General features: G+C 43.2%; 1 protein-coding gene across 1 annotated transcript in view; it reads left to right on the forward strand.

Moving 5' to 3' along the window:
• Positions 1 to 24,476, forward strand: part of CLVS1 (clavesin 1) — a 104,648-nt gene extending 80,172 nt beyond the window's left edge. Inside the window, 3 exon segments of the mRNA XM_061602406.1 lie at positions 9,283 to 9,393; positions 12,333 to 12,568; positions 22,806 to 24,476. Of these exon segments, the coding sequence (XP_061458390.1) occupies positions 9,283 to 9,393; positions 12,333 to 12,568; positions 22,806 to 22,893 (435 nt within the window). The 3' untranslated portion in view covers positions 22,894 to 24,476.
• Positions 24,477 to 25,041: the final 565 nt, after the last annotated feature.

The raw sequence follows: 25,041 nt of genomic DNA on the forward strand, positions 1-25,041 counted from the left end.
GCCCTCTGCTGTGGCTTGTGCCCCGTTTGCTGCTGCGGCTTTGCCTTCCACTGCAGCTGGCGCTTTTTTTTTCATCGCTGTTGTGGCCTGTGTTTTTCCATCGTTGCCACTGCGGTTTATGCTTTTCATCGGTGGCCCATGCCTCTTTGTCACCACCATCACCTGGACTTTCTGAGGGTGGCGTCTTTTGCGGGAAGAAGAGAGATTTTGGAGCCAGCGTTTGCGTGTACAGAGTGCGTGTTGGTCTGAATTTGAATGGATGGTTGTGTATATGAGTGTGTGTTGTGAGTGAGTGTGTATGTTTGTATATATGGTTGTTTGTATATATAATTGTCTGTATATATAAGTTTTATTATGTGCCTCGGAAAGAGGTTTTTCCATCAAGCGGGGGGACTTGAGGGGGCCCCAATTACCGTAGTGACGGGCAGAGGGAGGTATGGCGTTGTGAGAAGGACGTGCCAGGTAAGGGGAACGCGGCCCAGACATTTTGTGGCTGTGCCTTGTTCCGGTCCTTCTCACACCCGCAGGGTTGTTGGTCGTCCTCTCAGCCAACTCTCAGATCTCCAGTTGCTGCTTTTAAATGCCAGATCGGTACACAATAAAACCTCCCTCGTCCACGATTTGATTGTGGACGAGACAGCCGATCTGGCATGTATAACCGAGACCTGGGTGTGTGAGCAGGGAGGAGTTAGTCTCTCCCAGCTCTGCCCACCGGGGTACTTGGTTCAGCATCATGGTAGATCTGAGGGTCGGGGAGGTGGGGTGGCTGTGGTCTATAAGAGTTCCATCTCACTCACCAAGCACCATGTCCATACAGTTACCTGTCTGGAGTGTTTGCACCTTGTGTTGGGCCAGAGGGACAGGCTGGGAATCCTTTTGGTGTACCGCCCACCTTGCTGCCCAATGGCTTCCCTAACTGAGCTGACGGAAGTGGTCTCGGAGGTACTGCTGAGATCCCCCAGACTATTAGTACTGGGGGATGTCAACATCCATGCCGAGGCTACTTTGTCAGGGGCAGCTCAGGACTTCATGGTTTCCATGACAACCATGGGGCTGTCTCAATATGTTAGTGGTCCAACACATGTGTCGGGGCATACTCTAGACCTTATTTTTGCTACTGGGCATGGGGATAGTGATCTGGATGTGGGGAGTTTTACATCTCTCCCTTTGTCATGGACAGATTACTGCTTGTTGAAGTTTAGACTTTCAGTAGCCTTTCCCCTCTGCAAGGGTGGGGGACCTATTAAATTGGTCCACCCCTGGAGACTAATGGATCCTGAGGATTTTCAAAGGGCTCTGGGGGACTTTCCGGCTGATAGGACTGGCGCTCCTGTTGAAGCCCTGGTTGATCTGTGGAATGCGGAAATGACCCGGGCTGTTGACACGATCGCTCCTGCGCGCCCTCTCCTGTGTAGAGCTCATACAGCTCCTTGGTACACTCCAGAGCTAAGAGCGATGAAACAAGATAGGAGGCGGCTTGAGCGGAGATGGAGGCGAACTCCCGACGGATGCAATTATGCACTGGTTAGTGCTTCCACCAAGCTGTATGTAGGAGCGGTGAGGGTGGCAAAAAAACAACATTTTGCTGCCACTATTAAGTCATCTCTTTGCCGCCCAGTGGACCTTTTTAGAGTTGTCCGAGGGCTACTCCATTCTGGCCTTCAGGACACGGTGGAATCATCGGTGGCCCGCTGCAATGAGTTTGCTGATCACTTCCAGAATAAGATCTCATGCATCCGCCGGGACTTAGACTCCCAATTTATAGCAGTTGATCCTAATGAGGTGTCCGGAGCACAGTCTTGTCATGTTTTACTGGATGAGTTCCAGTTGGTTCAGCTCGAGGACGTGGACAAGGTGCTTGGACAGGTACGTGCAACCACTTCGGTACTGGATCCTTGCCCTTCTTGGCTAATAAAAATCAGCAGGGATGGAACAGTTGGCTGGGCCAAGGAAGTGATAAATGCCTCTTTACGAGAGGGAGTTGTCCCTGGCTGTCTGAAAGAGGCAGTGGTAAGACCACTTCTGAAAAAACCTTCCTTGGACCCAGAAAATGTCAACAGCTACAGACCAGTAGCGAATGTTCCATTCCTGGGCAAGATCTTGGAACGAATGGTTGCTGGCCAGCTCCAGGCGCTATTGGATGAAACTGATTATCTAGATCCATTTCAATCAGGTTTTAGGCCTGGTTTTGGCACTGAGACAGCCTTGGTCGCCCTGTATGATGACCTATCTCGGGAGAGAGACAGAGAGAGTGTAACTCTGTTGATCCTCCTTGATCTCTCAGCGGCTTTTGATACCATCGACCATGGTATCCTTCTGGAGAGGCTTGCGGAGTTGGGAGTTGGAGGTACTGCTTGGCAGTGGTTCCGCTCCTACTTGGCGGGCCATCTCCAGAAGGTAGTGCTTGGGGAACATTGCTCGACACCGTGGGCTCTCCAATGTGGGGTCCCGCAGGGGTGTTTTGTCTCCCATGCTTTTTAATATTTACATGAAGCCGTTGGGTGCGGTCATCAGGAGTTGTGGAGTGCGTTGTCATCAGTATGCTGATGACATGCAGCTCTACTTCTCCTTTTCATCTTCTTCAGGTGAGGCTGTCGATGTGCTGAACCGTTGCCTGGCCGCGACAATGGACTGGATGAGAGCTAACAAACTGAGGCTCAATCCTGACAAGACTGAGATGCTGTTGGTGCATGGTTTCTCTGATCGGATGGTGGATACATACCCTATCCTGGATGGGGTTACACTCCCCCTAAAGGAGCGGGTTCGTAGTCTGGGAGTCTTTTTAGACTCTTCCCTCTCACTTGAGGCTCAAGTAGCCTCGGTGGCATGGAATGCGTTCTATCAACTTCGGTTGGTAGCCCAGCTACGTCCCTATTTGAGCAAGGAGGACCTTACATCAGTCGTACATGCTCTGGTAACCTCGCGTTTGGATTACTGCAATGCGCTCTACATAGGGCTGCCTTTGAAGACAGTTCGGAAGCTTCAGCTAGTGCAAAATGCGGTGGCCAGATTGTTAACAAGAACCAAGCGGTCCGAGCATATAACACCTGTTCTGGCTCGCTTGCACTGGCTGCCAATATGCTTCCGGGCTAGATTCAAAGTGTTGGTATTAACCTATAAAGCCTTATATGGCGTGGGACCACGATACCTGTTGGAACATCTCTCCCGATACGAACCGGCCCGTACACTATGCTCTACTACGAAGGCCCTCCTCCGGGTTCCAACTCATAGAGAAGCCCGGAGGGTGGTGACAAGATCTAGGGCCTTCTCAGTGGTGGCCCCTGAACTGTGGAACAGTCTCCCCGAGGAGGTGTGCTTGGCGCCAACGTTGCTTTCCTTTAGGCGCCAAGTTAAAACCTTCCTCTTTTCCGAGGCATTTTAATTTAAGTTAAGTTAATTTTTAAATTTTGTTGTAATTGATTTCAGATAGTTCTTATTTTTATATGTTTTTGCTGTATTATATTGTGTGATTTTATTGTATCTTGTGTTCACCGCCCAGAGAGCTATAGCTAGTCGGGCGGTATAAAAGTCTAATAAATAAATAAAAATAAATAAATAAATTTTGGGATTTAAATATTATTTAAATTTGTGATTTAAAAGCTTTCCTAAATACTGAAAAAATGTTACTTTTGAAAAATGAGCATTTTGATTGCATTGGATCTTTGAGGATGGTTATTTCATCACTTTTATACTAATACAAGTGGTACTACACTGTGGCATTTCTTAGAAATATGCTTAAATCATAACACTTCAGTCTGCCATTTCATCACAAAGACTGCAGCACAGGAGGAAAAAGGTTAAATGCCCCCTCCATGTGTGTTGTTCTCCTAATGGTGATCAGGCCCTCCTGCAGCTGCTATTTAAAAATGTCAATAACCATGTAGTACCAAACTGGATGCTTAACATAACATGGTGTTTGACCCTAGGCTGTTTGGGTTCAGCTACACTGATACAAGAGATCCAAACTCCCAATATCAGCACAGTTTAGACTTAGGATCTTGTTCAGGGACTATTGGAAGCAGGGGTGTAGTCGTCCAGGGTCTCTGGGGGTCTTAGACCCTTTACGTTTTTGGAAGCAGTGTCCCTATGTCTCTAGCATCCTATGAGTCAATCAACATTAGAGTGTGTTAGCCACTGAGAAGAGTCTTCCAGCATGGTCCTTTCCTGATGATTGGAGCCAATCGGAGTGAAAGGAGGTGTTAGCCATTAAGAAGACTATCTTTAGTAGCTAACACTCTCCCCTTTCATGCTGATTGTCTCCCAGGGACGTCTGTTGTTGTCGGAAAAAGCATTAACTAAGATCTTATTCTCAACCCAGCAGCAGGAGCAAAAAGAAAAGAAAAAGAAAAAAAGAAAGGTGTGTGCGTGGCTATGACTGTGAAAGGACCCTGCACTTCTGTATTCATCACTACGCTACTGATTAGAAGATGCCGCAAAAATGTTGCCTCTCATACAGCTAAGAAATAATAATAATAATAATAATAATTTAATTTATGTGTCGCCTATCTGGCCAATGGCCACTCTAGGCGACGTACAAATCAGTTGCAGTAAATACTTTCTTGGTTTGCATGTTAGCATATTTAGCTTTGGGCAGTAATAAAGATGTAGTAGGTTTGTACTGCATGCTTCTGCAAGGAAAGAGAATGTGCTACTGGAGGTGGTGGGAGGAATAGAGACATACTGATACAGAATAGCTCCACTTCCCAAGTTAACAAAAAAAACTCTGGGGAAATCAGAAAACAAATGGGCAATGTGAGCAGCAAACCTCCATAGCTTGTAGACAGTGGAATAACAAATTACTGCTTTGCAGGGTCCTTCCTCCCCACAATCCACCTCCCTGTGCATTAATTCTTTATTTTCCTACTGGAACACAACACTCCCATTTCACATCCTCTATGAGAAGAGAGAGGGAGGAAGGGGACATGTTCAAATCACACAGAAAGGTCCATATATTTCCACACATATGAAAGAAACGCTTTCGTGCTTTGAAATAGTTTTTCAGTGCTTCCTATTATCCCACTGTGGAATCATAACCCCAGAATGCCACTCCATAATTATATCTTGGTCTACCTCAAACAAGTGCATTCTTATCTACTGCTCCTACGCATGTGTGGCTGGTATCTCAGTCATTCTCAGCACAGATCTATTGAAATCAGCCAATGGGTCTACTCCGAGAATAATTTAGCCACCCCATCATTCTTCTCTTCCTCCTTTTGAAGATCCACATGGTTAACTATCTACTGAAATATCAGCCATCTTCTGAAGATATCTTCTGCTCCTGCTTTTACAGGTTACGTTTTATGTTGCCATTTTCCACTGTTTAGCGATTTTTTTGTTTGTTAATGCTTTGATGTTTTTAATGCAGATGTTGTTACCCACCTTTTCAGGAAAGGCAGAATAACTCTTTTTGGTAAATACATTTAAATAAATAAATAAAAGCTGTTGTTTCTTGCTCTGAACCTCCACAATAGAACAAGACACAAGTTCAAAGTATTTTCAAAACAATTAGGAAAGCAAATAAATGATGGGGCCACATTTGTGGCCCTTGGCAGTTTAGGAAAGGTAAGTTTGGAGAAGAAAGGATAAGAAATAGTTTATTTTGCATTTGAATGAGAGACTCTGACATGTTGATAGATGCTGTGCATTTTTCTTCCACAGATTTTGTTGGAGTGGTTTTTCTGGAAAGATTTCTCTATATGCATGGGAAGTGGTTTGTTATGTTAGGTCAAGGGGAACATCTTGAATGTGCTTTTGTCTAATAATAACATTTGTAGTTTTTATTTAAAAGGCATTTTTATTGAATCTGCTTTGTGATGGTGAAGGCTGTGAGGAACAGTTACTTTTTTGCCGCTATTGTGTCCTTGGTGTTTTGTCCAGCACAGTTATATAGGGTGGGTATGGAGCCTTTTACATACTGACATGAAAGGGATTGTGGAACCCTCAGTAGCCACTATGACTTATTTGCAAGGCAAGTTCAGGATAAAATTGTTTGTATCCATGAGGACCTTGACTCTGCCAGTATAGCAGGCCAGTTTCCTGTTTGGTCAGGTGTTGATGGATGCGTATCAGTTGATAAGGCTGAAGGATGTGGACAAGATCCTTCGGTGGATGTGGGCAACCATTTACATTCTTGAACCTTTCCTGTTGTAGCCAATAATATCTTTCAGGGTGTAGACTGCTGGCTGGGTAATTAATGCCCCTCTGAGGCAATAGTGAGGCTACTCCTTAAGAAGCCATCATTGGGCCCAGAAATTCTCAACAACAGTAGATTGGTTGCACATGTCCCCTTCTTGGGCAGAGTTCTTGAGCGGATGGTCACTGATCAGCTCCAAGCGCTCTTGACTGAAACCAATTTCTAGATCTATTTCAGTCAGGGTTCAGGTCTGGCTTTGGCACTGAGACCACCTTAGTCATCCTGTATGATGGCCTATATCAGCAGAGAGACAGTGTTCTGTGGATTCTCCTTACCTTACTCTCTCACACAGCTTTTGGCAGCATTGACTATGGTATCCTTCTGGGAAACTGGTTTAGTTGGGAGTAGGGACACTGTTTTGCAGTGGTCCCCACCTGCTTGGGTGATCAACTCCAGAAGGTGGTGCTTAGGGGATATTGTTCAGCTCCATGGAGCCTGCAATGCTGGGTTCTCAAGGTCAAATTTTGATCCCCCATGCTCTAACATCTACATGAAATTCCTGAACAGGGTCATCTGGAGTTTTGAAGTGCATTGTCATCAATATGCTGATGACACACAGCTCAAGCAGATGTGGCAGTAGATGTGCTGGTTCAGTGCCTGGCTGCAATAATGGAGTGGATAACAAACTAAAGATCAATCCAGATAACTGTTAGTGTGTCAGTCCAGATGAGTTCAGTGCATCCTGTTCTTCCTTGAAGGAGCAGTAGCATAGACTAGGGGTTCCCTGCATCCAACACTGCCCCTGAGCGCACAAGTGGCCTCAGTGGCATGGAGTGGCTTCTACCAGCTTTGACTTGTAACTCAGCTGTGGCCCTTTCTGGATGAGGAAAGGCTGGCTTTTGTTGTCTATGCTCTGGTAACCTCCAGATTAGACTGCACATGGGACTGCATTTGAAAATGTTTTGGAAATTATACCTAGTGTAGAACATGGCAGCTAGATTGTTAACTGAGTGAAGAAGGCATGCACATATAACAATGGTTCTGTCCTGACTGCACTGGCTCCATATTTGTTTCTGGGCCCAAATCAAATTGCTGGTTTTGTCATTTAAAGCTGTACATGTGTCAGGACCCCCTATACCTAAAGGGTTGTCTTAAAAATGCAATAATAAAAGTCACATAAACATATTCAAACATAGAAGAAGGTAGGGTTCATCACCATGATAATCACTCCACGCAACCTAAGGTGAAGACCAAAACAGGACAAACATACAATTGGTGCTGCCCACATGTGTGGGAAAACAAAATGCATTTACTTGGTGCCAAAATAATGTCAAGGTTGGTGCCAGGTGGGCCTCCCTGGGGACAGCATTCCATAGACAGGGGGCTACTGCTCTCTGGATCTAGTTTGAATGTGGCACACAGAGAATGGCCTCAGGTGATAGTCTCAGGCTCCAGTCAGGTTCATATGGGGAAAGACCCATCACTCCCTGGTAGAGCACATGCTTTGTATACAGAAAGTCCCAGACTCCTCCATGCAGTGCTAGGAAAGACTCCTGTCTGCAATCCTGGCAAACTACTGCCAGTCAGTATAGATAATACTCAGGACAAGGCAGTGAGTGGATGTGTGTGGCAATTTCTGTGTCAGCGATTAGGTGATTCAGAGCTGCAGTCTTCTGAACAAAATGTACCATAAAGACTCTTTGCAAAACTGTGCCGATTTATACTTACTGGGACTCTAGCAAAACCCTGTTTTTTTATATTATTACATTATATTATTATTTATATTCCACCTTTCTTCCAAGGAGCTCAAGGTGGCTTACATGGTTCTCTTCCCTCTCCATTTTATCTCCATAACAACCCCGTGAGGTAGGCTAGACCAAGACATTGTGGCTAGCCCAAGGTCACCCAGCAAGGTTCATGGGTGAGTAGGGATTTGAACCCTGGTCTCCCAGGTCCTAGCCCAACACTCTAACCACGACATCATACTGGCTCCTATGCTCTGTTTCTGCCAGTGAGAGAAGCCACAGTAATTGACAAAGAAATATTTTCACCACTCTCTCCTCTTCCCCCAGGGATAATGAGAGGGATAGCCACAAAAAGAATGCACAGTTCAAAAATCCTTTAAGCTCACCCTCATCCATCATCCCCACTTTGCCCCAATAAACAGCCCTCCTTTGTCCCAGCATTGTTGCTACGTAGATGTACAACATACTTTATAGGTTTTTTAAAAACAACAACACTAAAAAGGCTTATCTAATGATCTCAGATAATAGCAGACAACTTGTTTTTCTTTGTGGGAGTAATTACAACATATACTCAGGCCTCACTGTTTCAAAACAACGAAGAAAGAGAGTCTTATTTCTGACACTTGTATGAATCTAATGTAGAGATTAAATAGAATTCACAGTATAGAATGGTCCTGAAAAAGTCACTCCGGAAGCCTGCCCTTCTTCTATCCATGCCATTCTGCATACCTGAAATAGGATACCACCGCAGGCAACTCTGGGAGGTAGGACTCTACCTGCATGCTAATTTGCTGGATATCTGTATAAAACCTCCAAAGCAAGCACTTGTCTGCTTCAGTTTCCATGGTGCTGTCACGCTGCCTCCTTCTCAACAGCTTCACTTATCAAGATTTTCCACCTGTCTTCTTCTTCATAATGCACAGTTCATTCACCCAGAAAGTTCACCTATTGTAATGATGGCTTGGGGGAGGGCAGATGGAGGGGGGAAGGCATCTGGGGTGAAGAGGTGAGCTGTGTTCACAGAGGTGTATGGGAACTTGGCTCTGTAACACAATGGGGAATTAAAAAACACTGTTCCCCCCCCTTCATGCTGCATTTCTTGAAAAGAAAGACACACACACACACACACACACACAGAGAGAGAGAGAGAGAGAGAGAGAGAGAGAGAACTAGGATGAGTCTGAGGTCTTAAACATACAGTACTCACACCCAAATCCATGTAATTGTATAAAACAGGGGTAAGAGAATGTTAAAAGCAAAGCCGTGTGTGTGTTTTGTAAAGTAGTCCATCATAGTGCAGCAATTAATGGCCAAACCTGTTCCTCCGACTGCCTGTAGCCCTGCTGCTTGCCCATTTCACTGGCTGTCTCTGTTAATTGGCTTCCGTTTCTTTCCTCTCCACAGGACAGCTTTCCTGCTCGCTTTGGAGGAGTCCATTTTGTGAACCAGCCCTGGTACATCCATGCCCTGTACACGCTCATCAAGCCCTTCCTCAAAGACAAGACAAGGAAAAGGGTAATTATAAAATGAAACAAGCCTGTGATGCCACAAGCCCCCAGCGACACAAGTAGACCCCTGCTTTCTCTACCTCCTTGTGACTCTTTGCAGTTCACTTTGTGCGGCTTCAGGACGGCAACACAAGCTGAAGCCTCAGTTGGAGTTTGCCAACAGCTTGCATTCAATCAATATTTCAGCAGGAGAGATTTATTTTCAGAATCCAAGCCAGAAAACCCTTTCATCATGTGCAAACAAAAGACACCCTTTTATAGTATAAATACATAGGGCTTTATGGTAGAGAAGAACCTGGGGGAAATCCCACAGAAACTGTTTTAAGAATGCTTGTTCCTTACCTGGGGTGGGGAACCTCATGCCCAAGGGCCAAAGGCAACCCGCCAAGACTCCCTCTCTGGCCCTCAAGGTTCTCCTTGGCCAACTCTCCTCCCCAGCTCCTACACCCCTCGCTGGCCCTGCTCTGCACCTTCCTCGAGTATTTTTGCCTGGCTGGAATACATCCTTGAACTGTGATAATGCCTCTTGCTTGCTTAGATGGAACAGTATGTATAGAAACCTCTAGTTTTTTATATAGCCTATTGTACAAATGTAACAGTCACATCCATCAATCCACCCATCACTGGCATGCGGCCCCCGTGAGTTTCCCATAAGGAAATGTGGCCCTCAAGCTGAAAAAAGATTCCCCAACCCTGCATTATAGACATTTTAATCTTGAGAGAAAACTCCCATTTTGCTTCCCCGCAGACTGCCCTTCTTGTGGGTGGGTGGAAATAGCTGATGTCACACAAATAATTCCCATTCCAAGCAGGACTTTATCATGGTAAAGAACCCGAGAATATTGATTCCTACTATATCCCATTTTTATTACACTGTTCATAAAACTATGACTGAAAAGGGTACTTTTTATGCAAACCTTCGAATGGCTAGAGAACTAGCTGAACCGGTGTGCTTGATTGACATAGTAAGGGAGAATGGATGGAGTCATAGAAAGTCAGAGTTTCATTCTCCCAGTCCAGGAGAGAAACTGCAAACAGCAACATTTTTAGTACTAATCAACAGGAAAGTAAAGAGAAGTTTTCCAAACTGCCACTTTTTCCCCAGACTATTTTTGGTACAGTGAAATAAGCGAAAAAAGATAATGGAGAGAGTACACACAAATAAGTATACATGTAATAAAAAGAGAAAATGTGAAAGGAAAGGAAGGGCACTGGCATGGAAAGCAATATGCCAAACAGAGGTAGGGAAAGAAATCATCTCTGTAGATTAAAATATGACAGCCAAAAGACCCATAAAGAATGCTGATAAGGGACACAAAGCCAGGTAAGGCCTTTGATTGTATAAGCCTGCCTTTAGATGTATTTTAATGCCTCTTCTATGGAATGCATATCATCAGGGGAAGGGCTGTAGCTCAGCGATAGAACATCTAGTTTGCATGCACAAGGTCCCAGGTTCAAGTCCTGGCATCTCCACACAGGATTAGGAGAGAAACCAACCAAGTTCCACAGCTGAGAAGCTAGGAAGACCTTATTTCCACTTACCACCTGCCTAACCTCAGAAAGCAGGGCTATCTGGGGCAGGGCCTCTGAAGAAGATCTTAGACCAGGGCCAGGTAATTTTTCTTTTCAGCTAGAGGGCCACATTCCCTTCTGGAAAATTTCCCAGGGGCCACATGCCAGTGGTGGTCAGGGTCGGGGGCAAAAGTGGGCAGAGCAATAAATGCAAATTTTGCCTTTGTATACTAGGCTAGCTTTTTCACACTCGCATATCCCCTCTCTATCCTCCATGCAGGGAGCAGGAGGCATTTTCAGAGTTCAAGGATGCATTCCAGCCAGGCAAAAACACTCCAGAAGGGTAGAAGTTGGAGGGTATGACCAGGGCCAGTACCAGGCATGCCGGGGCCTTTGGGCACCAGCCTGCCCTGGGCCATGCACTCGCATGCCCCATCCACCTACCTACCTACCGAGCAGGCGGGCAGGGTGAGCAGGCAGATGGGGGGATGGGAAAGCAGAAGGGTGAGCGAGCGGGCAGCGGGGTAGGAGGGTGAGTGAGCGGGTGGGAGTGGGACAGCAGATGGCACAGCGGGTGAGCAAGCGGGCGGGTGAACAAGCAGGGCAGGGCATGAGCAGGGGGTGGGGGCAAGTGTGCAGGGGGGCTGGAGGGCGGGCAAGTGAGTGAGTGAGCTGGCGGCCTGGGGGTGGCAGGGCAGGCAGGCAGGCAAGCGAGTGGGCAGGTGGGTGGGTGGGGGCTGGAGGGCAGGCGGGTGGGCAGGCAAACGGGCAAGCAGGTGGGTGGGCAGGCTAGCAGGAGGGCAGGAGGATTGGCAGGCAGGTGGGGGGTGAGCAAGTGGGTGCGGGCAGGCAGGCAGGCCAGCGAGCAGGCAGGTGGGCAGCCCCCTCCCTGTGATCTGTGGCAGGATCGTTGAAGGGGAACACTACTCCCCCATCCTAATGATGGGCCCTTCAGGGGCCCCTGTGGCATGCGGGGACCTCGGCAGGGCCTGACCTGGCCACCCTTTGGTGTCGGCTTGAGAGGATGTGTGGCCTCTGGAGAATCCCCATCCCTGTCTTAGATTATGGTTAATATGGTAGAAAGTGACTCTTTTGATATCCTTATTCCAAGCCACACAGAGTTTTGTGTCTGTAAACAAATGAGAAGCCATTTTTTAAAATGTACCAGCAAGGTATGTTCCAACTGTCCTGGTCCAGTCAAAAAACTGGCTGCCATATTCTGAACCTATAGACATTTCTGTGTAATATTTAAGGGCAACCCCCAGATACATAGTAGCCAAGAGGCATAAAAAGGATTGGTTTCTAAGAGAAGAAATTTTGTTCAGTAAATTATGTATTTCTTTCTTGATAATCCCTAATATTTTAACAACTATGAAAAATTGAGAATAAATGAACTAACCATGCTCTTTGTTGTCTGTTCCCCCCCCAAAAAAGATCTTTCTTCATGGTAACAATCTGAATAGCCTTCACCAGCTGATACACCCTGACTGCCTGCCTTCAGAGTTTGGAGGGACACTTCCTCCTTATGACATGGGCACTTGGGCTCGGACGTTACTTGGTCCGGATTACAATGATGAAAACGAATATACACACACTTCGTACAATGCCATGCATGTGAAACACTCATCTTCCAACCTGGAGAGAGAATGCTCACCAAAACTCATGAAAAGGTAAGAATTAGGATTCTGTCTGAGCAACATCAGAGCACTTTAAAAAAAATGTTTTGTCAGCTTAAAAACAGCAAGAGGAAATAATGTTAATGTGGGAAGGAAGGAGGCACTTAACTTTGAAGAGACATTACGCAGAGCTTGGAAAAGTTACTTTTTTGAACTACTACTCCCATCAGCCCAATCCAGTGGCCATGCTGGTTGGGGCTGATGGGAGTTGTAGTTCAAAAAAGTAACTTTTCCAAGCTCTGGATTAGTAGCAACCTAAGAACAGCATCTATACAAGGGGTGGGGAACCTGTGGACCTCCAGATGAAGTTGGACTCCAGCTCCCATCGGCTCCAGCTAGCATAGCCAATGGTCAAGGGTGATGGGAACTGGAGTCCAACAGCATCTGAAGAGCCACAGTTTCCCCATCTCTGATGTATATTAAATGCATTACTTGCTTGATGATGATGAGCAATGTAAAAGTAAAGAGGGTTTAGTAATGTATTAAATGAAAACATTGCATAGTGGAATGCTCTTTCATGAGGCGTCTTGAGGATTATTGCTGTTCTGGTTATTGTTGATTTTGCTAAATCCTGTTCACACTTGTTAACCAGGATGAAAAATCGATCTCCCTATAATGGAGAGAGCAAAATATGGGCCTGGTTTGCACGTAACAGTAAGCCAAACTATGGCTTACCATGACAAACAAGCAAACATGTTAGCGCCTGGAGAGAAAATCATGGCTGCTTTAGTCCTCCCTAAGTCCTACTGCTGCCATGCTACCTGGAGATAAGCATTACATGTGAAGCCAGGCTCTAACCAAGGTTTGTTCTTGGTTTACCACTTATGGTTTGTTTGGGGCACACAAACCATGAGTATAGGTTCACATATCATTCTAAGCCATAGTTTGGTTTACTGTTACATATGAATGAGGCTATGCTGTAACCCTAGGGACCCATTGTAAGGAAAATATCATGTACAGTTTGGCTAGTTTGGGAGGAGAGGCTAGTTGGCTCAACATATCTTCTTGTCTTTCCTGCCTACACCCATAGTGAATTCAGGATGGTGCAGGCCAGACAACAATGTCAACAGGATTCCTGGTCTCCGTACACTGTATGTAGATTGGGCCCCTACATTCCCACCCACTCCCACCTGTCGGCAAGAACTGCTGCTTATGTACATATATAACCAGTATGAACAGTTATTTTGAATCCACAGTCTTGATTTAAGATTAATTTAACAGAAGTTGAACCTGCCTTTTAGCATTCCTGCCCTCACAAGGCATTTTAAAACAGTTATAGAAACCATAATCATATAATTATTGATTATTAAATAACATTTAAATATTAAAAAATTAAAAAGATAGGAGCAGCTTAAAAAAACCCTGTGCTGCTTGACTTAACCAACTCTCAGCCTAAGCAACCTCATAGGGTTGCTGCAAGGATAAAATGCGATGGGAGGATCCAGAAAGAAAAACAAGGTGCAAATATATCATGTCATATTCACAAACCATGCAGTGAGGGGAAAAACATGCACAAAGGCAGTCCCCCAATTGCTTAATTGCAACATTCCACAGTCTTGACATTTTACAGCAATTTACAAAGAAACAAACACTTTCCAACACACACACACTCTCAGCATGTGCAGCTTGACTGAACCAGCCTCACCTATCTCACAGGTTTGCTGGAAAGACTCCGTACACACACACACACACACTGCAGATGTAAAATACATACACCCCATATAATAATTTATTGTCAGAACCAGTTGGTCATTGTAGAACATTTTTTAAAGAATGAGTTTTAGTTTCCTGCAGATAACAGCAGTGATACCTGAGTAAGCCCTGCCTAATTGCCTTAACAACAGGATTGGGTGGGGGAGGGAGAGAGAAGGATTAACAAGACATTCCTAGGCTATGTCTGCTCATAAGTCCCATTGATTTCCAGCACAATCCTAACCATGCCTATTCAAAAGTAAGTCTATTGAATTCAATGGGGCTTACTCCCAGGTATGTAGGATTAGCATAGTAGCTAAACTCCTAGAAAAGTGAGTATAGGATTAAAGGCTCATGTTTTCAAAACAGGCTATGAATTTGACAAATAAGCTGCCCTGTTCAGCATTCCAGGAAAATTTAAACTTGTATGACTCCTTATATTTAGAAAACGATAACACACTGTGATGGCACAATAAGCTGCATGTGTACTTCTTTATTTCTGTTCAAAAATTATTTGTTAGATAAATATGCTAGTTTTTGCAAATAAAAAAACCTGCAAGTACACTTTTATTATCATCATTACTGAAATTGTTTACTGTGCATGCCTACCAAGTTCTTGCTCTGTTATGTGTGCTTCTTTGATCTCGTGGACTTTGTGCTGGGTGATACACAGAAAGAAAAGTGGGCAGGCAGGCACACGTGCTGTTGCTGAAAGCTTATAAGCTTAACTTGTGTGATGTGCTTGCACACACACCATTAACCAATATGCAGAGGCAAACAGGAAAAGGCAGCTATTTTCAGCACTTGCAAGAGTTTCTAGATATTGCCTGGTGGTCAACAAATCCCTTGTCAATCACAGCTTTGACCTCACTCATTGGCTAAAAACCTGAAAGGGCAGGGATTGGAGCAGCCAACTAGCTCATTTTACAGAAATTGTGGGAGTGGGGCAGCTCACATTTTGGTGTATAGCTATTTAAAAAAAAGGAAAAAAAGAAATGAAGTGGGGCTCCTCCTGGTCCTGATAGAAATGGTCACGTTCTACCCATCTGTTGGTGGCCCTGAGGCGAGAACTTTTAGAGAAGCTGCTATCCTCACTTTGGCATCTGTTTTCACAGGTCTGGACTGGAATACAGTTCACACAAACTCATGAAATGAGCTTGTGAATGTTAATAGTTAACTGAATCCAAATGCTGTTCTGTACAGAATAATTTTAAGTAGATTAAAGTTGCGATCCTATGCAAGCCTCCTTGGGAGTAAGCTCACATGAGCTCAGCGGGACTGACTTTTGAGTAAACATGCATAAGATTGCACTGTACTGTGTATCTTATGAATTTTGTCACCTATAAACATAAATACATACAACAACACACATTGTGTACCTATATTTTATGTTGCCTATATTGTGTGGTTGTTCTCCTTGCCTCCCCCCCCTTCATAATGAACATAAGCCAGGTTCAACAAAAGTATTATAGCGGACAGTATTATAGCAGAGTATAACAACACTGTGTTATCCCTATGAGGACTCAATAAGTGAAGCCTGTCATGAGAACACAAAATGCATTCTGTAGCAATGGGAGAATGCACTCTGCATTTTGACTCAGTCTCAAGGACATCCTTTCCACCTCAAGAAATGGAAGTTACTATGGTGACTATTTTCCTCTACATATGCCTGACATACTGTAAACGAAGGGAGACTGTGCACACTGGAAAGCTGAAAACTGCAAGATGAAACTCATGGCAGAACTAAATCTAATGCAGATCTACCTCAAATCAATAAAAGCAATGCAAACATACATTGGTGAGGGTGGAGAAATAGGAGCTTCAGAATATTATCAAAGTAGAGTCTCTTGTAGCATGTTCACAATGACAGAATGTAATAAATAAGAAACCCTCCAAGAAACATAAAATTAAGGGCAAATTAGTGTTTTAGACTGACAGTGTTTTTCAGTTACCCTCCTATTTTCTGCTCCATCTCCCAGACCCCAGAACTCCAACTAGAAAGAAGAGTCTGACATGCTGCTATGCAGGGATGGGGGACCTGTGGTCCTCTAGATGTTGTTGGACTCCAACTCCCATCAGTCCCCACCAGATTGGCCAATGGTCAGGGATGATGGTAATTGTAGTCCAACAACATTTGGTGGGCCATAAGTCAGAGTAGAGGGAGAGAAGTAATGTTTCTATAATATTATGGTGAATTTCCCCTTTTACAGCTCATAAAACATGGGTATCCCTCCTATAATTAAGAACATAAGAAGAGCCTGCTGGATCAGACTAATGGCCTATCTATTCCAACATCCTCTTCTCACAGCCGCCAACTAGATGCCTGTGAGAAGCCTGGAATCATGACCTAAGCACAAGAACAGTCTCCCCTACGCAGCAACTGGTATTTGGAAACATACTGCCTCCAACTGTGGAGGTAGAGCATAACCATCATAGCTAGTAGCCATTGATAGCCTTACCCTTCTCCATGAATTTGTCTGATCCTCTTTTAGAACCAACCACATTGGTGGCCATCACTGCCTCTTGTTGGAGTGAATTCTATAGTCTTAACTATGTGCCATGTGAAGAAGTACTTTCTTTTGTCTGTCATGAATCTTCCAACTGTCATCTTCTTTGGATGTCCACAAGTCATAGTGTTATGAGAGAGGGAGAAAAGCTTTTCTCTATCCACTTTCTCCATACCATGCATAATTTTATACACTTCAATCATGTCAACTATTGCATTTTTTCTAACCTAAAAAGCCCCAAAAGTTGTATCTTTTCATTATGAGTAAATTTCTCTATCCCCTTGATCATTCCAGGTGCCCTTTCCTGAACCTTTTCCAACTCTTCAATATCATTTTTGAGGTGAGGTGACCAGAACTGTACACAGTATTCCAAATGCAGTCACACCATAGATTTGTACAACAGTACACTAACCTAACCAGAACCAAAGATCTTCTTCAGAGATCCTTCTCAGGCTGCAAGAGATAGGCATATTTGACTGTGGCAATCTGATTGTGGGATACCTTCCCTACAGAGGCTCATCTGTTGCCTACATTATGGTGTTTTCAGTACCAGGTGAAGACCTCCCTCCCCCGGCATTTCAAGGCTTTCAGTGTTTTTAGCTCTGCTGTTTTAACGTCTGTTTTGCTGTTGCTAGATTTAATTATTTAGTTAGTTAGCTCTGCTGCATTTCATTTATTTTTTAGTGTATGCAGATTGTTTTTATGGTTTTTAACTTTTGTTAACCACCCCTAGAACATTGTTAATTGGCTGGTATACAAATAATGTAATTTTTTTAAAAAAATACTGACACTGTGGAAAAATGTAATGACAAGATTTGGACCCAGTGTTCTTCTCTGTACAATGTTCCTTGAAGAAATGTCTAAAATCAGTCAATCTACTTTTGAAATCTAGATCAGAGTATTTAAATGTAATCTTTCAACAGTTAAAACTTTATCTAGATGTTCTGACTAAGAAATCTTATTTCACTTCCCTCTTTTCTCGCCTACTGTCAAAACATAGATTGTAATTTCCTTGGGACAGTGACCTCTAACTTTTGCTAATTCTACTCAGATATACAACAATTCATTCAGACTGGCTCACTCATTCTTGCTACCTAGGGTACAGAAATCATTTTACTCACTGTTGTCAGCAGTTTCAACATAACCTTGGCCTTCTTTCACCAGTCTTGTCACTGCAAGTCATGTGCTCTTTCACTGTAGCCACCCGAGTCAGTTAGTTACCTTCAAATCAACAGTAGTTTGGGATTCTGTGGAAATATTTTGCAGACCATGGTCAGACCAATTTGTCTACGACGTTCACCAACACATCTTTGTTGCTGTGTCCTGCAACAGTCCCTTGTATGTCTTCAGCTGTCCCTGAGAAGTATACAGGTATATCAGAAGCTGATCTATACTGAATCAGACTTTTGGTCCATCTAGCTCAGTACTGCCTACATTGACTGGCAGCAGCTCTCCAGGATTTCAGACAGGAAATCTTTCTCAGCCCTATCTAGAGATGCCAAAGATTGAACCGGGGATCAAACTCTTTGCTCGTTGCCTATAGGATGCTGCCTTAGTCTGACCATTGGTCCATCTAGCTCAGTTTTGTCTTCACTGTCTGGCAGCAGCTTTCTGGGATTTCATTTAGGATTCTTTTCCAGCCCTGTCTGGAGATACCGGGGTTGATTTCTCTATAGAAAACAGATGCTTTGCCACTGAGCTGCAGCCCCTCCTTTCCACCTGATAGATCCAAAACATCAGGTGACAGAGCTTAAGAACTAAAACAAACTCAGAACGCTACTGGAAATATAAAATCTGTCAGATGTTATCAATGAGTAAATCAATAGAGACTTGTTGGAAGGAAACATTTCCCCTTATTATTTTCTGCAGCAGGAATGAATCATTGGAAGATAATAGCCTAGAGGAGATGGTGTAATGGGCAAAGAATTAGAGGGAAATGGGCAGATGGGAGGTGAGACCCTAGTGAATAGATCTTTTGCAGCGTGGCCTGATTGATTGGTTACAGTGTACCAATTTGAAAGGCACCAAGCTGGACTCAAGGGGAAAAGCCCAGCAGGACAGTCATGGGTGTGTTTTTTTCCTCACATGGGCTTTAGCAAATAAGGTCGTTAATAACACAAAGGGAGAATAATAGGGGAGAAGTAAAAGACTGGGAATGAGAGCATGTGGGCTGTGTGCATTGTGTTTTTATTAAATGCAGCCTAGTCTTAAGGCAGGGCTTGGATTGCTTTTTGTTCAAAGGAAACGTTTTATTTTTAGGCTAGCACAGGTTAAAAAAAAGAAAAAAGAATGGCTCGCAGCTCAAGGCTGCAGCTCGACAGGTTAAATTGGAGCTTTAGGGCACCTGTATTCTTCCTATATGAGATGATTGCACTGGATGGAAAATGTTGTATGTGAAATGGCTGAGTCTGTACAATTATATAAAAATGGGGTGGAAGTGTGTGTGTGTTGCAGGATCTTTGGTGTAATTTGCAACCCTCTTCCACCCCAACAAGCACATTTCTGGAGCAGAAGCAGTCCTCATGTTCTTATTAGGGCTGGGGGACTGCAGGTGTAGAGGCCAAAGGCAGCCCTCCAGGCTGCTCTGTCTGGCCCTTGCAACTCTCCCAGGCCACACCCTTCACCAGCCCTACTTCACACACCAAGTGTGTGTTTGGCTGGCTGGATTATGTCCTTGAACTCTGATAATGCCACTAGCCTACTGCAGAAAGGTAAAATTTACATGTGTTGCTCCACCCACCTTTGCCTCTGGCCCAACTCACCACTGGCATGTGGACCCTGGAAGGCTTTCCAGAAGGAATGTGGCCCTCAGGCTGGAGAAAGTGTCCCCACCCCTGACATACATGTACTTTTGCCCACAACCTAATTTCCTCAGCCTAAAAAATATAAATCCTGTGTTTCTTTCTGAAAGCCCAATAGCACATGATATAGTTCAGGCATTTTTGGACAAATAGCCAGCATGAGGACCCCGATCTGTGTTAGGATGCTACAGTAGGCAAGAAGGCGAGCTAACACTTTGCCTGCCACTTCAAATCCAGTCTGGATAATTCCACACACACCCACGCCTGAAGTTTGTATTGTGAAAAATGGTAAATACATATATGCTGGGTAGGTCTAAGGAGTCATGTGCAGTTTTGGGTCCTTTGTTACAACCAACAGTCGAATGAGTGACCAGAATTACGAAATGAAAATCCTAGGTCCGGCCCTGTCATAAGACAGAATGAGGCAGCCAACACAGGCAGCTGATTTTAAGGTCTCATGAAAGACCAGCAAATGGTCAGTTATTTAATTATTATTGTATATTTATGGACAGGGAAACAGATACTCATGAGATTTTATTTATTTTTATTTTTATTTTATTATTTGATTTATATCCCGCCCTTCCTCCCGGCAGGAGCCCAAGTGGCAAAATACAGGTGGCAGAAAGAACTCAGCTGGCCTTGGGTTCAATGTACCTTGAAATATGAGGGGCACCATTTGCTTCTCTGCTTCAAGCAGGAGCATGTTTTGGACCAGCCCTGGGCAACCCTGAACTAGATACAGGAGAGGGCAGGGTCTTGCTCCTGAGGAAGCACGTTTCACTTTTACAGAGAAACCATCGTATCATATTAGCCTGCTTGTTGTAAAAGAAAAACACACACTATTTCCCTAGGTCTGTAACAGACCAAGGGACTATGTGCAACATAAGCCTTCCTCAGGCATTTGCTTAGAACCTAAGGGTTCCACACAAAACACATGGAGAGCTTCCTAGGATACAAGAGACTCCCCGTTTCAGACTGTCTCCTTCCACAAGTTGGAAGGCGATGCAAATGGAGATGGAAGGGGTGGAGCTCAAATGCTCAGATCTCCTGTCCTCCGAGTTTACAGTGAGGTTTGGATAATGGCTGAAGAGAGCTATAATCTTTCCATTGTGCCTGCTTTCTTGCTGTTTTCTAGAGGAGTTGGGACTAGAGTGCTACTCTCACAGGTTTAAAATCATTACTCTTATAACTGGCTTTTGGAGAAGCTAAAGGTGCCCTCTATACATAGTGTATGGTACAAGTTTACTTTGAGACAGACTGTTTCAGAATGAGAAAATGTGCTTCATCTTCTCTTACTGAAGCATACACTTACTTGCCTTTGGAAAGGAACCAAGGGTGTTTTTCAACCAGCTAGAACCCACTTTCTAATGCTAAGCTCTTTTAAATTAAGGGTTTCAAGAAGAGAGAACATTGTTCCCATCAGTGTTCTCGTTAGCTGTTCTATTTTTACACTGCAGTGTTGAAATAACTGCTGGTGATTTTTATGAAGAACATAATTTGTACTTTCCAGCTAATGCTTAGATGGCACCCAGTGTGAATGAATCACTAACTAATATTAACTCAAATGAATGTTCCAAATCCCACAGTGGACTTGAAACACTGTTATCAGCTTTGTGACAGACATTATCTGAAATCTGAAGTGATACATTAAAAATATTATGGTCTTCAGGTTTGACATTCATTCATCAATATTTTTTTTCCTTTGGTGACTTGGACTGCTTCAAATGTTACAAATTTAGCAGGGTGGGGGAATAGATTTTGTGTCCACCAATGTTTCCCTTTTGAAAATTTCAGAAAACCAAGCCTCTGAATTCCTTTTGGATCCGAGGGAAATTTGGAAAGTAATTTCAAGATTCTGTAGGGGGGAAAACAAATCAGTGCTAGTGTTAAACCTTGGGACCTGATTACTTAAAGCATTACCTCCTCTCATATACCTGCCCAGAGCTTAAGATCATCAGAAGCACTTCTCAGCTTTTCCCACCTAGAGAGATTAGGCAATGACCACTAGGGAGGGGGCAATTTCAGTGGTGGTGCCCCAATTATGGAACAGCTTCCTCAGTGAGATTTGCCTGATGGTTAAGTTAAGATCTTTTCAGCTTCACTTGAATACCTTTTTATTCTCCCATGCCCTTTAGAACTATGTTTTAATGTGTTTTAGTCCTTCCAAATTATTTTAGATGAGTTTAAACACTGTTTTAGAGTTATTCTATATTACTGTATTGTGCAGATTTTAGTTTTAACTTTTAAAAAAATACATTACAAAATGCAGCTTTTCCTGAATCATATTTCAAAATAGATCAGTATTTCAATTTTGCTATAAAAACATAACCATAATGTGTCAAGTTTGGAGGCTCATGAATTACGTTCATGGATATTAAGGAAGATTCTGTTTCCAGGTGTAGGCAATCAAGTACAGCATACAGAATGCTGGGTGTCTGATGATATAAGACAAGTTCATCCAAAATAACTTCCATAGGGTAGCTGTGTTTGTTGAGGCAACCCCTAAAAGTCTTTGTCCAGCTATCGCCGAGCCTTGAAGACCTGGCTGTTCAGGCAGGCCTACAAGATTGGGACAGATTAATTTTATGTTATAACTGAATTAATGGATGGTTTTTTAGCTTAAAATTGATTATGTTGATATGTATATGTACTGTTTTTATTCTTGTTGTTCGTCGCCTAGAGTGTCCCTAACCCGGACAGATAGGCGGCTGAAAAATAAAATTTATTATTATTATTTATATTATTATTTGGCACTTTAAATACTAACATTTATAGTAGCATCAGGGTTTGTGGAATAGAGTCTACTTCTTAAAATGGGAACTTAAAATGTCAAATCAACTCAGAAGCTCAGTGCTGCTTGGAGCACTGCTCCCTGCTGCTAGGTAAGCTACCATGAGTCCATCAAAATGGGAGGGCTTTCAACAGAGGACATTTTGCCTATGACCCCCTCAGATCTGGAGCTGGCCCTGACAGAAATCAACACACACTAGTTGTCATAGAAATCAACACACCAAGTTGTCTGAATCCACTTCAAAATGTTGTATTTGCATATTTGCACAAAACCAATACTTTTTTTTTAACCAAACCAAATGTTTTGGGAAACCTTAGTTGTCTTGAGATTGAAAAGGTCAATGAAACATTAAGACTTGTGAATTTGAGTGCTCCTGGAAAAACAACTAGCAGCTGACATCTTAATGCCTAAGCAACGTTAACAGCTGTGCTTTGTTTCAGGTCTCAGTCCGTGGTGGAACCTGGAACACTGAAGCGTGAGGATCAGAATGAGAATGAGAATACCCAGCCACTCCTGTCTCTGGACTGAGTTTGAATACACAGTGAAACACCCAAATGCATTATCAGACTTCAGTGGTTCAAGATACCTATGAAGCAAGACAGGTTACATGTTAACACACATTCAGCTTGAAATAAGGCTCTCTGTCTTTGCAGAGCAATCATCACCAGCCATCTTTATGTGTGGCCAAAGTCGACGGGGAGATGCCTTGGGGCCCAAAGTTCTAAGCTAACGAGTCTGATTGTAATGCAGAATTTCCCCCCTTTTATTTTATGATTTATGATATTGATGATGATTGAAATCTGAGGGACTATTTTGTATGTTCACATATTGTAAAGATACATCCACTGAGGTTTTACCATACTGTAAGGAGGGTTATTCTCCAGTTTAATTAAAACAAAATTTAGATGAAGTTCAAAAATATGTATTAAAGTAAAGGTATCTTATCAGGCTTAATTAATTTGCAGCACAGAGAGAACACCTCTAAACCTGTTAAGTTCTTACAGAGCTTCCCCTCTTCCTCTCTCTCTCTCTGTATACACATACACTAAGCAATCACCAGCAGAAAATTGTTCAGCTCTGTAGTGTGTGATCTTATCACCTCAGCTCTTTGCAGGGATCACTTATTTCCATCCCCTGCAAAAATTATTCTTAAGTTTTTAAAATCCGTATAAACCTGTCAGTTCAATGTGATGACTGGTGTTGAAAAGAGACACAGGTGATTTGGAAAGCAATTATTTAGTTTTAACAGTGTGGGATTGCCCACCCCACACAGTATGTGGGGTAGATTTAGTGGTCAGTCATGATAGACAAAAATGAGGTGTCTGAGCTGAATGGAAACACTTACTGGTGATTAATGTTCCACTCCAGGTCCTTTCATTTAGGTCATTCCAGCAAATGAAAGCTCAGCAGAGCTGTTTAACCAGCTTCTCTCCTGCAATCAGTGAAAGGTATAGCCAGGGGGCCTGTCTGACTGCAGATATAGGCTACGCTTATAATGGGAAAGGAAAAACTTGGAATGAATTATTCAGTATGCCTCCATTAGAAGGAACTGTGGAAGAACAGAAAAATGTAGAACTGAAATGCCAAAGATCAGTTTGCTACAACCATCTTTGCTCTATTTGCAAAAGCAAATCTCATCCTTACACTGAAATGAAAATAGTAATAAAAAAGTTATGAAATTGTTTTTGCTTTGGCTTTATTTCCTTAAATAGCTAGAAACATGTTAATCACATTTTACAACTGTATGTAACAGTTAGCAATCCTCAGCCAAATAGCACATTTACACCATACACATAGAAAGGTTTGCTTGTTATCAGGGATGGTTATGTAACTATTAGGTCAAGGGTGGGGAACCTGTGGCCCTCCAGATGTCATTGGAGCCAGCTCCCACTAGCCCTAGTCACCATAACTAATAGCCAGGGATGATGGAAGGTGGAGTCCTAAAATATCTGGAGGGCCACAGATTATTCATCTCTCTCTTTGGGGGTGCTCAGAAATGTAATTGTTTCTGTTTACATCATTCATTTAGCAATGGTCATATGTAGTGAATAAAGCCATGATGTGTTACTGATGTAATGTTTCATTTTTAGGGGTATCTTTCAGGAACTGTTTATTGTGTAGAGCTAAGATGCTTGTATAGCATTGCTGCAGATATAATTTTAGTTGCAGATTCTATTGCTCCCTAGGGACAAATAAATATTGAACTTGGTCTCTCTTGTAAAATTAAAGTTCTATCAAATTAATAATTTTAAAATCAAGCCTTTATAGTTTCTCAGTGAAATACAGGGTCTCCACCTATACGACAGGTTTACTCTGGACTGTTGCATATGTTGGTCAAAGTCCAGGTTTGTTTACTAACCCTTTGTCACAGGGGCTAATATAGAAAACTGCTAATCATTTATAGCAGAGAAAATGAATTTTTACTGATGTATGTTTTAGGAAAAGTTTGCTGTACTTAACTCTCATGTCTACTACCATGGACTTTGTACCCTCCAGAAATGACCAAATGCATTGTAAATCTTGAAGAAGATTGCATTAAAATCTTAGCTAAAGATCCATGTAATTTATTTTTATTACCCAAGAATTTAAAAAAAGCATTGTGGAATAGCATCCCTGGGTATCCAACACAGCAATTTCAACTCAGATAATAAACCTTAAAATGGAAAAAGTAAATAG

This window comes from Rhineura floridana, chromosome 1 (genome assembly GCF_030035675.1).
Source record: "Rhineura floridana isolate rRhiFlo1 chromosome 1, rRhiFlo1.hap2, whole genome shotgun sequence".
In the NCBI taxonomy this organism is placed as follows: Eukaryota; Metazoa; Chordata; class Lepidosauria; order Squamata; family Rhineuridae; genus Rhineura; species Rhineura floridana.